Below are 11,991 nucleotides of genomic sequence, written 5' to 3' on the forward strand. Positions count from 1 at the left end.
CTAACCTCTCTGTCTCCTGGCTGGGCCTGCTCTCTCTGCTCCTCCAGGTATGATCCACCTGGGCTCAGGGTATTTAACCAACTGCTCCACTAACCTCTCTGTCTCCTGGCTGGGCCTGCTCTCTCTGCTCCTCCAGGTATGATCCACCTGGGCTCAGGGTATTTAACCAACTGCTCCACTAACCTCTCTGTCTCCTGGCTGGGCCTGCTCTCTCTGCTCCTCCAGGTATGATCCACCTGGGTTCAGGGTATTTAACCAACTGCTCCACTAACCTCTCTGTCTCCTGGCTGGGCCTGCTCTCTCTGCTCCTCCAGGTATGATCCACCTGGGCTCAGGGTATTTAACCAACTGCTCCACTAACCTCTCTGTCTCCTGGCTGGGCCTGCTCTCTCTGCTCCTCCAGGTATGATCCACCTGGGCTCAGGGTATTTAACCAACTGCTCCACTAACCTCTCTGTCTCCTGGCTGGGCCTGCTCTCTCTGCTCCTCCAGGTATGATCCACCTGGGCTCAGGGTATTTAACCAACTGCTCCACTAACCTCTCTGTCTCCTGGCTGGGCCTGCTCTCCCTGCTCCTCCAGGTATGATCCTGTTTTGTTTGTTCCTTTGTAGGTTTGTTTAGTTCCACTCAGTCATGTTCACACACACATATTCACGCATCCATGCACCCTACATTATGACATTTCCACACCTCATTCCTTTTTCCTTTGTTTAGTAATAGTTTTGTTTTATAATAAAGAACCTTTTGAATTGGCCTATACCTGTTGTTGATGTCCTCTCATTTTTGCCACAGGCTATGAGCCGGCCTGTGACACACTTGTCTTTTCCTACTAACTCTGACTTTGCTGATAGCTACTTTGAGGTGAAATGTACTTTACTACGACATGTGGTCGCCTCATCTAGCTATCTGAAGATGAATGATACACTGGACTGACTGTAAGTCGCTCTGGATAAGAGCATCTGCTAAATGACTGAAAATATAATGAGTGAAGAAAGAAATGGTTTGGTGCGAGGTGGTCGGGCTCACCTTTGGTTGAACATGCCTCTGAAGTTATAGTTGGCTCTGTAGTTGGGCATGGGCTTGGGGTCCAGCGGACGGTAGATGGCTGGCTCGCCTCTCTTCATAGCCAGACCATTCAGCTCCACCGTAGGGGTGATACTACCTACAGGGGTGGAGGAGGAGAGAGATGGAGGGAGAGAGAGAGGGGTGGAGGGAGAGAGAGAGAGAGAGATGGAGGAGGAGAGAGATGGAGGGAGAGAGAGAGGGGTGGAGGGAGAGAGAGAGGGGTGGAGGGGGAAAGAGAGAGAGAGAGAGAGAGAGAGAGAGAGAGAGAGAGAGAGAGAGAGAGGTGGAAGGAGAGTTGGGGGAAGAGAATGAGAGGTGACAGAGGTGAGGGGGGGTGAGAGGGAGGCAGAGTGGGGGAGAGAGGTGAGAGGGAGGCAGAGTGGGGGAGAGAGGTGAGAGGGAGGCAGAGTGGGGGAGAGAGGTGAGAGGGAGGCAGAGTGGGGGAGAGAGAGGTGAGAGGGAGGCAGAGTGGGGGAGAGAGGTGAGAGGGAGGCAGAGTGGGGGAGAGAGGTGAGAGGGAGGCAGAGTGGGGGAGAGAGGTGAGAGGGAGGCAGAGTGGGGGAGAGAGGTGAGAGGGGGAGAGAGGTAGAGAGGGGGAGAGAGGTAGAGAGGGGGAGAGAGGTAGAGAGGGGGAGAGAGGTAGAGAGGGGGGAGAGAGGGAGAGAGAGGTAGAGAGGGCGAGAGAGGTAGAGAGGTAGAGAGGGGGAGAGAGAGGGAGAGAGAGGTAGAGAGGGGGAGAGAGGTAGAGAGGTAGAGAGGGGGAGAGAGGTAGAGAGGGGGAGAGAGGTAGAGAGGGGGAGAGAGGTAGAGAGGGGGAGAGAGGTAGAGAGGTAGAGAGGGGGAGAGAGGTAGAGAGGGGGAGAGAGGGGGAGAGAGGTAGAGAGGGGGAGAGAGAGGTAGAGAGGGGGAGAGAGAGGTAGAGAGGGGGAGAGAGGTAGAGAGGGGGAGAGAGAGGGAGAGAGAGGTAGAGAGGGGGAGAGAGGTAGAGAGGGGGAGAGAGGTAGAGAGGGGGAGAGAGAGGGAGAGAGAGGTAGAGAGGGGGAGAGAGAGGTAAAGAGAGAGAGAGGTAGAGAGAGAGGGAGAGAGGGAGAGAGGGAGAGAGAGAGGTAAAGAGAGAGAGAGGTAGAGAGAGAGGGAGAGAGGGAGAGAGAGAGGTAAAGAGAGAGAGAGGGAGAGAGAGAGGGAGAGAGAGAGAGAGGGAGAGAGAGAGGTAAAGAGAGAGAGAGGGAGAGAGAGAGGGAGAGAGGTAAAGAGAGAGGTAAAGAGAGAGAGAGGGAGAGAGGTAGAGAGAGCGAGAGAGCGGTAGAGAGAGCGAGAGAGGTAGAGAGAGCGAGAAAGGTAGAGAGAGCGAGAGAGGTAGAGAGAGCGAGAGAGCGGTAGAGAGGTAGAGAGAGAGGGAGAGAGAGGTAGAGAGGGGGAGAGAGGTAGAGAGGGGGAGAGAGAGGGAGAGAGAGGTAGAGAGGGGGAGAGAGAGGTAAAGAGAGAGAGAGGTAGAGAGAGAGGGAGAGAGGTAGAGAGGTAGAGAGGGGGAGAGAGGTAGAGAGGGGGAGAGAGGTAGAGAGGTAGAGAGGGGGAGAGAGGTAGAGAGGGGGAGAGAGGTAGAGAGGGGGAGAGAGGTAGAGAGGGGGAGAGAGGTAGAGAGGGGGAGAGAGAGGGAGAGAGAGGTAGAGAGGGGGAGAGAGGTAGAGAGGGGGAGAGAGAGGGAGAGAGAGGTAGAGAGGGGGAGAGAGGTAGAGAGGGGAGAGAGAGGGAGAGAGAGGGAGAGAGGTAGAGAGGGGGAGAGAGAGAGAGAGGAGAGAGAGGTAGAGAGGGGGAGAGAGGTAGAGAGGGGGGAGAGAGAGGGAGAGAGAGGTAGAGAGGGGGAGAGAGGTAGAGAGGGGGAGAGAGAGGGAGAGAGAGGTAGAGAGAGAGAGAGGTAGAGAGAGAGGGAGAGAGGGAGAGAGGGAGAGAGAGAGGTAAAGAGAGAGAGAGGTAGAGAGAGGTAAAGAGAGAGGTAGAGAGAGAGGTAAAGAGAGAGAGAGGGAGAGAGGTAAAGAGAGAGGTAGAGAGAGAGGTAAAGAGAGAGAGAGGGAGAGAGGTAAAGAGAGAGAGAGGGAGAGAGAGAGGTAAAGAGAGAGAGAGGGAGAGAGAGAGGTAAAGAGAGAGAGAGGGAGAGAGAGAGGTAAAGAGAGAGAGAGGGAGCGAGAGAGGGAGAGAGGTAAAGAGAGAGGTAAAGAGAGAGAGAGGGAGAGAGAGGGAGAGAGGTAGAGAGAGCGAGAGAGCGGTAGAGAGAGCGAGAGAGCGGTAGAGAGAGCGAGAGAGGTAGAGAGAGCGAGAGAGGTAGAGAGAGCGAGAGAGGTAGAGAGAGCGAGAGAGCGGTAGAGAGGTAGAGAGAGAGGGAGGTAGAGAGGTAGAGGGAGAGAGGGAGAGAGGGAGAGAGGGAGAGAGGGAGAGAGGGAGAGAGGGAGAGAGGGAGGGAGGGAGGGAGGTAGAGGGAGAGAGGGAGAGAGGGAGAGAGGTAGAGAGGTAGAGAGGTAGAGAGAGGTAGAGGGAGGGAGGTAGAGAGAGGTAGAGAGAGGGAGAGGGAGGGAGGTAGAGGGAGGTAGAGAGGTAGAGAGAGGGAGAGGGAGGTAGAGGGAGGTAGAGGGAGAGAGAGGTAGAGGGAGGTAGAGAGGTAGAGAGAGGGAGAGGGAGGTAGAGGGAGGTAGAGGGAGAGAGAGGTAGAGGGAGGTAGAGAGGTAGAGAGAGGGAGAGGGAGGTAGAGGGAGGTAGAGGGAGAGAGAGGTAGAGGTAGAGAGAGGGAGAGGGAGGGAGGTAGAGGGAGGTAGAGGTAGAGAGAGGGAGAGGGAGGGAGGTAGAGGGAGGTAGAGGTAGAGAGAGGGAGAGGGAGGGAGGTAGAGAGAGGTAGAGGTAGAGAGAGGGAGAGGGAGGGAGGTAGAGGGAGGTAGAGAGGTAGAGAGAGGGAGAGGGAGAGGGAGGGAGGTAGAGGGAGGTAGAGAGGTAGAGGTAGAGAGAGGGAGAGGGAGGGAGGTAGAGGGAGGTAGAGAGGTAGAGAGAGTTGTGGTTAAGACAGTAATCTGGTTATTCACCAGTAATTAAACAGTTCAAATGTGTCGTCACTACGGTTACCAACAGACTCTGAATAGGAACATCAGACCCTGGAATTCATTCAGATCAATCTACCATTATTACCGTTACCACTGAGAACAACAACATGGGGCTCCGTCCCAAATGGCACCCTTCTTCCAATAGGACTCTGGTCAAAAGTAGTGCACTACATAGGGAATAGGGTGTAATTGGGGACGTAGACCATTAAAATAACGAGGACTTGCTATGGACATACTGTACATGAGGGTTATGATGCACTTCAGTCATCAACTGTCCTCCTCCTCTAACCCTGGTACTGTCCCCTGGTACTGTCCCCTGGTACTGTCCCCTGGTACTGCCCCCTGGTACTGTCTGGATGGGCTGAGGCCCACGGCTGTCCTCTAACCCTGGTACTGTCCCCTGGTACTGTTCCCTGGTACTGCCCCCTGGTACTGCCCCCTGGTACTGTCCCCTGGTACTGAGGCCCACGGCTGTCCTCCTCTAACCCTGGTACTGTCCCCTGGTACTGTCCCCTGGTACTGTCCCCTGGTACTGTCCCCTGGTACTGTCCCCTGGTACTGTCCCCTGGTACTGTCTGGATGGGCTGAGGCCCACGCCTGTCCTCTAACCCTGGTACTGTCCCCTGGTACTGCCCCCTGGTACTGTCTGGATGGGCTGAGGCCCACGCCTGTCCTCTAACCCTGGTACTGTCCCCTGGTACTGTCCCTGGTACTGTCCCCTGGTACTGTCCCCTGGCACTGTCCCCTGGTACTGTCTGGATGGGCTGAGGCCCACGGCTGTCCTCTAACCCTGGTACTGCCCCCTGGTACTGCCCCCTGGTACTGCCCCCTGGTACTGCCCCCTGGTACTGTCCCCTGGTACTGAGGCCCACGGCTGTCCTCCTCTAACCCTGGTACTGTCCCCTGGTACTGTCCCCTGGTACTGCCCCCTGGTACTGTCTGGATGGGCTGAGGCCCACGGCTGTCCTCTAACCCTGGTACTGCCCCCTGGTACTGCCCCCTGGTACTGCCCCCTGGTACTGCCTGGATGGGCTGAGGCCCACGGCTGTCCTCTAACCCTGGTACTGCCCCCTGGTACTGCCCCCTGGTACTGCCCCCTGGTACTGCCCCCTGGTACTGCCCCCTGGTACTGCCTGGATGGGCTGAGGCCCACGGCTGTCCTCTAACCCTGGTACTGCCCCCTGGTACTGCCCCCTGGTACTGCCCCCTGGTACTGTCCCCTGGTACTGCCCCCTGGTACTGTCCCCTGCTACTGCCCCCTGGTACTGCCCCCTAGTACTGCCTGGATGGGCTGAGGCCCACGGCTGTCCTCTAACCCTGGTACTGTCCCCTGGTACTGTCCCCTGGTACTGTCCCCTGGTACTGTCCCCTGGTACTGTCTGGATGGGCTGAGGCCCACGGCAACTCTCTCTGATTGTACTGTAAAATATAGAGAGCGTGATTGTACTGTAAAATGTTTTGGAACACAGTTATTACACTTTCGTTTTAGTTTTCTGTCTCAAAATGTTTTCTCTGGTGTGTTCCCACTGAACAGGACCCTGGAGAGAGCCTGAATACCCGGAGCGTTCCGTCTACACATAAACTGGAAGCAACACTATGTGTTGTACATTGTCCCTATAAAAAAAACCCTCATCATAAATAAGACATCTAAATTACCTGGGTTGCTGTTGATGTCCACTGTAGGAGAGCGAGGAGCGGGCCTGGGCAGAAGACTCTCAGTGAGGGCAAGAGAGGCGGTGGAGTGCTGGGCCTTCTTGATGCTTGTGCCCTCCGCCTCCCACACTTGCTCCCCCAGACACAGCTGCACTGTAAAGATCTGCCCACAGCACCACCCAGTGGACAGGAGGGAAAACATCACATTTAACATTACATAAAGTCATTTAGCTGAGCAGACACCAAGCCTGACAAGTGGTTTTTTTTGCCCCCTTTTTCTTCGGCAATTACCATGTTGTCTCGTCGCTGCAACTCCCCAACGGACTCGGGAGGCAAAGGTCGAGTCATGAGTCCTCGGAAACATGACCCGCCAAACCGCTCTTCTTAACACCCGCCTTCTTAACCCTGGAAGCCAGCTGCACCAATGTGTTGGAAGAAAAACCGCTCAAAACCGCTCAACTGACGACTGAAGTCAGCTTGCAGGCGCCCCGGCCCGCCACAAGGAGTCGCTACAACACGATGAGCCAAGTAAAGCCCTCCCCCCCCCGACAAACCCTCCGCTAACCCGACAAGCCCTCCGCTAACCCGGACGACACTGGGCCAATTGTGCGCCGCCCTACGGGACTCCCTATCACAGCCGGTTTGGATACAGCCTGGAACGGAACCAGGGTCTGTAGTGACGCCTCTAGCACTGGGACACAGCACTGGAATGGAACCAGGGTCTGTAGTGACACCTCTAGCACTGTAATACAACCTGGAATGGAACCAGGGTCTGTAGTGACGCCTCCGGCACTGGAATACAACCTGGATTGGAACCAGGGTCTGTAGTGACGCCTCTAGCATTGCGATGCAGTGCTTTATACCGCTGCGCCACTCGAGAGCCCTAACCCAGATATTTAACCTTACATCAAGTCATTTAGCTGAAAAGACACTAACCCAGACATTTAACTGTAATAGGGATCAATTGTATAAAAATCTAAATTTGCAATCACACGTGTCTTCCGCCAACACAGAGCCGTCAGAGAAAGACATTGGGTTGGCTGTGTTTTTAGGAGAAGACAGACCAACACAGAGCCCTCAGAGAAAGACATTGGGTTGGCTGTGTTTTTAGGAGAAGACAGACCAACACAGAGCCGTCAGAGAAAGACATTGGGTTGGCTGTGTTTTTAGGAGAAGACAGACCAACACAGAGCCGTCAGAGAAAGACATTGGGTTGGCTGTGTTTTTAGGAGAAGACAGACCAACACAGAGTCGGCTGTGTGCAGCGGGTTATTATCTGTTCATTCCCCCACAATCCAACATGTTCAATCGCCATTATTCATCGACACCAAGCAGGTAATCTACTGTGCGTGGCCAGTCATGGTGTAAACCGGTGATGGTGTAAACCGGTGTAAACCGGTGATGGTGTAAACCGGTGTAAACCGGTGATGGTGTAAACCGGTGTAAACCGGTGTAAACCGGTGATGGTGTAAACCGGTGATGGTGTAAACCGGTGTAAACCGGTGATGGTGTAAACCGGTGTTGGTGTAAACCGGTGATGGTGTAAACCGGTGATGGTGTAAACCGGTGATGGTGTAAACCGGTGTAAACCGGTGATGGTGTAAACCGGTGATGGTGTAAACCGGTGTAAACCGGTGATGGTGTAAACCGTTGATGATGGTGTAAACCGTTGATGGTGTAAACCGGTGATGATGGTGTAAACCTTCAGGTGTGTCACTCTGAGCAGGGAAGTCGTGCATCGTAAGGCTGGGTTACCTTAGCGTGTGCAGGGCCTCTCTCGTTGAGCAGCTTGTACTGCGGTTGGATCCTGTTGAAACGGGCCAACTCATTCACCAGACACATAGGAGTTTTCTCTTTAGGGTTTGCCATGTTCTCCTGGGGTGGGCCTGGACCACGTGTGTTATGGGGAAGAAGAAGAAAAAAAACAATAACAACAACACGTACATAACCATAAATCATCCATTTCTCATTATCGTCATTGACGATAATGAAAACTGATTTTGGACTGAGTGGTCTGTATGGAAGAACAGCACCTTATAGTGTCTGGAGAAACCACGATGCTAGTATCTACTACTAAGCTATACCGTAGGAGAAGAAAAAGTCACTTCTCTTTTCCCCACTAAGACTTTCCCTGATAGCTACTTTGTTGAGAGAAGGTTTACTCAATACGACTCTGACGTGTTGTCTTCTCATCTAGCCATCTTAGGATGTAAGTCGCTCTGGACAGGAACATCTGATAAATGACTCAAATGTCACAGGGGTAGTAACTAGTACTAGCCTACAGACCAGGGGTATTCAAATCTGACTTTACGAGGTCATGAGTGCTGCTGGGTTTGTTCTACCTGATCTTTAAATTGCACCCACCTGGTGTCCCAGGTCTAAATCAGTCCCTGATTAGAGGGGAATCACCCACCTGGTGTCCCAGGTCTAAATCAGTCCCTGATTAGAGCTTTCGTCCTATTAGAGGGAATCTCCCACCTGGTGTCCCAGGTCTAAATCAGTCCCTGATTAGAGGGGGGAATCACCCACCTGGTGTCCCAGGTCTAAATCAGGCCCTGATTAGAGGGGATGAATGAAGAAAAAGCAGTGGAGATGGCTTGGAGGTCCAGATTTGAATTTGACCTACCTGGTGAGTTGGCAGACACAGGGGTGTCGGGCCCACCCCCGGCTGAGGGAGCAGGGCAGCCGGGGGTGGGTCCAGGGCCATTGACTGAGGGCTGTAGACCCAAGGGTCCTGGACTGGGCATGGCCCCGAGGGGAGACAGCGGGGAGAAGCCAGGACCAGCCAGGGGCGTTGAGGTCTGCACTTTCACTTGAGCCATGCTCTATACCTGGCAGAGGAGCAAATATATATATTAAACACACAAAACGAATGACATGTGTGAGCTGTGAAACAGTTCCTCGAGCCAAATAATGTATGGCTATGTACGCATACTCTTGTTATAAGCATACTACAGAAGTCTCTATGGAAGCCCTGTTCATTGTTTGTCCAGTGATCTTCCTCACATCCCAAACTACACCCTATTTCCCCACATATAGTGCACTACTTTTCACCAGAGCGCTAAGAGCCCTGGTCAAGAGAAGTGCACTACTTTTCACCAGAGCGCTAAGAGTCCTGGTCAAGAGAAGTGCACTACTTTTCACCAAAGCGCAAAGAGTCCTGGTCAGAGAAGCCATACTTTTCACAATCAAGCCCTGTCAAGAGAAGTGCACTACTTTTCACCAGAGCGCTAAGAGCCCTGGTCAAGAGAAGTGCACTACTTTTCACCAAAGCGCAAAGAGTCCTGGTCAAGAGAAGCGCACTACTTTTCACCAGAGCGCTAAGAGCCCTGGTCAAGAGAAGTGCACTACATGAGAAATAGGGAGGAGCCATTTGGAACGCAAGCCTTTCAGCCTATGACAGCGCTGACTGAGGTAAATCGGGCCAGGAAATGACATCACCAGAAGCCAAAACGGAGTAGCCTAGCTCACATTCTGATCCATTGGTGGTTAGTTAATGCGACCACACAATGATCCTTTATGCTCATGTCCCTGCCGCTAAGCTCAACGTCGAGGGAACGAGGGAACAAATGGTACCCTTATTCCATATTATATAGCACTACTTTGGATGCCATTTTCGAACGCACACACACAGAGTCATTGCAGCCAGAGAGCGAGACAAACGCAGGGCCCGTGGCGGACATGTTAGCTAGCAACACATAGTACTTATGGTCTCTCCCAATAAGTTTCAACATTTATGGAATAGGTAGTATTGTGCTAGCTGTGATGGCCCAGTAACTGCCGGAAGGCCCCCCAAAAAAATAATAAATTGTCAAAGACTCCAGTCACCCTGGTCATAAGACTGTTCTCTCTGCGACCACACGGCAAGCGGAACCGGAGCGCCAAGTCTAGGACTAAAAGTCTCCTTAACTGCTTCTACCCCCCAAGCCATAAGACTGCTGAACAATGAATCAAAATGGCCATGTGGACTATTTACACTGACCCCCCCTTTTGCTTTTGTACAATGCTGCTACTCGCTGTTTATTATCTATGCATAATCACTTTACCCCTACCTACATGTACAAATTACCTCGACTAACCTGTAAACCACACACTGACTCTGTACTGATACCCCCTATATTTAGCCTCAGTAATGTTATTTTATTAATTGTTACTTTTTATTACATTTTTTACTTTATTTAGTAAATATTTTCTTAAAAACTCTATGTCTTGAACGGCATTGTTGGTTAAGGGCTTGTAAGTAAGTAAGCATTTCACCTGTTGTAGTCAGCGCATGTGACAAACAAAATAAAAATAAATTGATTACCCAATATAGTGGCCCTTATCCTTATGTAGCCTACAGGAGGAGGCCCTGGAGGTCCTTAATAAGGGCCACATAGTCTTTGCAGTAGAATCAGCTTTATGAATCTATATTACAGTACTTCTATGTGTGTTTGATGCTATGATCTTACGTGCAAATGAAACCCTTTATTTAATGATCAGGGTAGAAAGCGTCAAATGAGACCTGGGTAGAAAGCGTCAAATGAGACCTGGGTAGAAAGCGTCAAATGAGACCTGGGTAGAAAGCGTCAAATGAGACCTGGGTAGAAAGCGTCAAATGAGACCTGGGTAGAAAGCGTCAAATGAGACCTGGGTAGAAAGCTTCAAATGACACCTGGATAGAAAGCATCAAATAATCGTTGGATGGAATAAGACGTTTTCAAAGTGAGTTATAATAAGCAGAATAACTAATGCAGCAGTAGTTAAGTTAGGCCTACCACATGATCCAGTAATTAGTTTAAATCAGAACATTTGGTTTATTTTGACTGGCCTATATTTTAAAGCATAACATGTCACATTACAATTTCAATATAACTTTATTTTCTCCATGTATGGCTAAGTTAACTACTAAATGAGTTGTCCTGACAAGATGCAAAATATATAACTAGTAAGTTAGCATGTGTGTTACCATTAGCCAATGTAACCAAACTAGCAAGCTAACTACCTAGCTATAATAACAGAGCTAGCAGCCAACAACCACTAGGGAACTTGCTAGCTGTGTAATAAATGATGGGGAATGATATTGGAACAATATACTGTGATATAATGGCCTGACAGTCCATGCTAGCTGGCTAGCTAAACAGACTAGAGCTGCTTTCTGCTGTGCTAACTACAACAGAAAAGTCGCCTCATTATTGACACGGACTGTCACCAACTATAGTCAAATTGACAGCAATAACCATCCCATTGAAAACGGATACCAAAAAAAAAACGTGCCGTAAACGTTTCGGTATATATATATTTTTTTTTAAAAGACAAAATGTTGCAGATGTAACCATGCATAGGTTAAATAAAAGCATATTTATTGTGCATTAGGTTAGATGATTAGCTAGCTAGCTGGACGGTTCCAGTGCAGTCGGCATCATGGCGGAACACTTTGCGTTCGCCTCTGCTTGCAAAACCAGCCCGGTGGAATTCACCAAGACAAAAACACATATTCAGAGGTGACAGGTCGAACAACAACACACAAAAAAAACCAACCTAAAAAAAAAAAAGGGGCTTATCTGAACATGAATACATGGGTAATAAATAGACTATTCTTTACCTTTGTCCAGGGCCAGACCCCAGTTACACCTCCAACATTGGCAAACACTAAAGAGAACTGATGAACGTGGGAACAGCCCACATTACAATTCCAGGGGGGGGAGAAACTAAAAATCATTATATTCGACACTGAAAATGGGATTTATGCACACAGGTAAGTACACCTGCATATTGCAAGTTAGGTTGTGACCGTCGCAACAAGGTCGTACGGGCTACATAGGCAGTGCTAGAAGTGGTGTGATATTTGTGAAGCCACCCGTTTCTCCGGTATGAATGGTTCAGTCTTGCTTCCAGAGGGGAACAGCCCGAGCTGAGACTGTCATTAAGTTCATTTAGTCGTACATGTTAGGGAATTATTATATTTATAGCAATGTCAGCTGAATCATTCTAATATTGAATTGTGTTGTGATTTATTAATGATAGGCCAAATTTTTAAGTTAAAAATGTTCGACTTTGAGTGACTAGTGATTTAGCAAGACTGCAACGTTTCAGGTTTTCATGAAACTTATATGCCTAATAGAAAAGAATACTTGGAAATTACAAATTTGGTCATTTGGAATATGTCACAAGAACTTGATGCAATCTGTTGTTGTGCATAATGAT

The 11,991-nt window shown here is 50.5% G+C and overlaps 1 protein-coding gene across 4 annotated transcripts in view; it reads right to left on the bottom strand.

Annotated features, from left to right (window-relative positions):
- stau2 (staufen double-stranded RNA binding protein 2) overlaps positions 1–11,645 on the bottom strand; it is a 359,434-nt gene extending 347,789 nt beyond the window's left edge. For 2 of the 4 annotated variants that reach the window (XR_006760826.1, XR_006760825.1), the window contains exons 1-5: positions 11,390–11,468; positions 8,432–8,636; positions 7,561–7,691; positions 5,809–5,968; positions 1,028–1,163 (exon numbers count right to left, since the gene is read on the bottom strand). Coding sequence is in view for 2 of the 4 variants with exons in the window: in XM_045702846.1 (XP_045558802.1) it covers positions 1,028–1,163; positions 5,809–5,968; positions 7,561–7,691; positions 8,432–8,627 (623 nt within the window). In the remaining 2 variants the exon portion in view is untranslated. Of the gene's footprint in view, positions 1–1,027; positions 1,164–5,808; positions 5,969–7,560; positions 7,692–8,431; positions 8,637–11,389 lie in introns of all 4 variants that reach the window. The other 2 variants (XM_045702846.1, XM_045702847.1) reach the window with 2 other exon arrangements.
- Positions 11,646–11,991: the final 346 nt, after the last annotated feature.

The sequence above is a fragment of the Salmo salar genome, chromosome ssa19 (assembly GCF_905237065.1).
Source record: "Salmo salar chromosome ssa19, Ssal_v3.1, whole genome shotgun sequence".
NCBI lineage: Eukaryota > Metazoa > Chordata > Actinopteri > Salmoniformes > Salmonidae > Salmo > Salmo salar.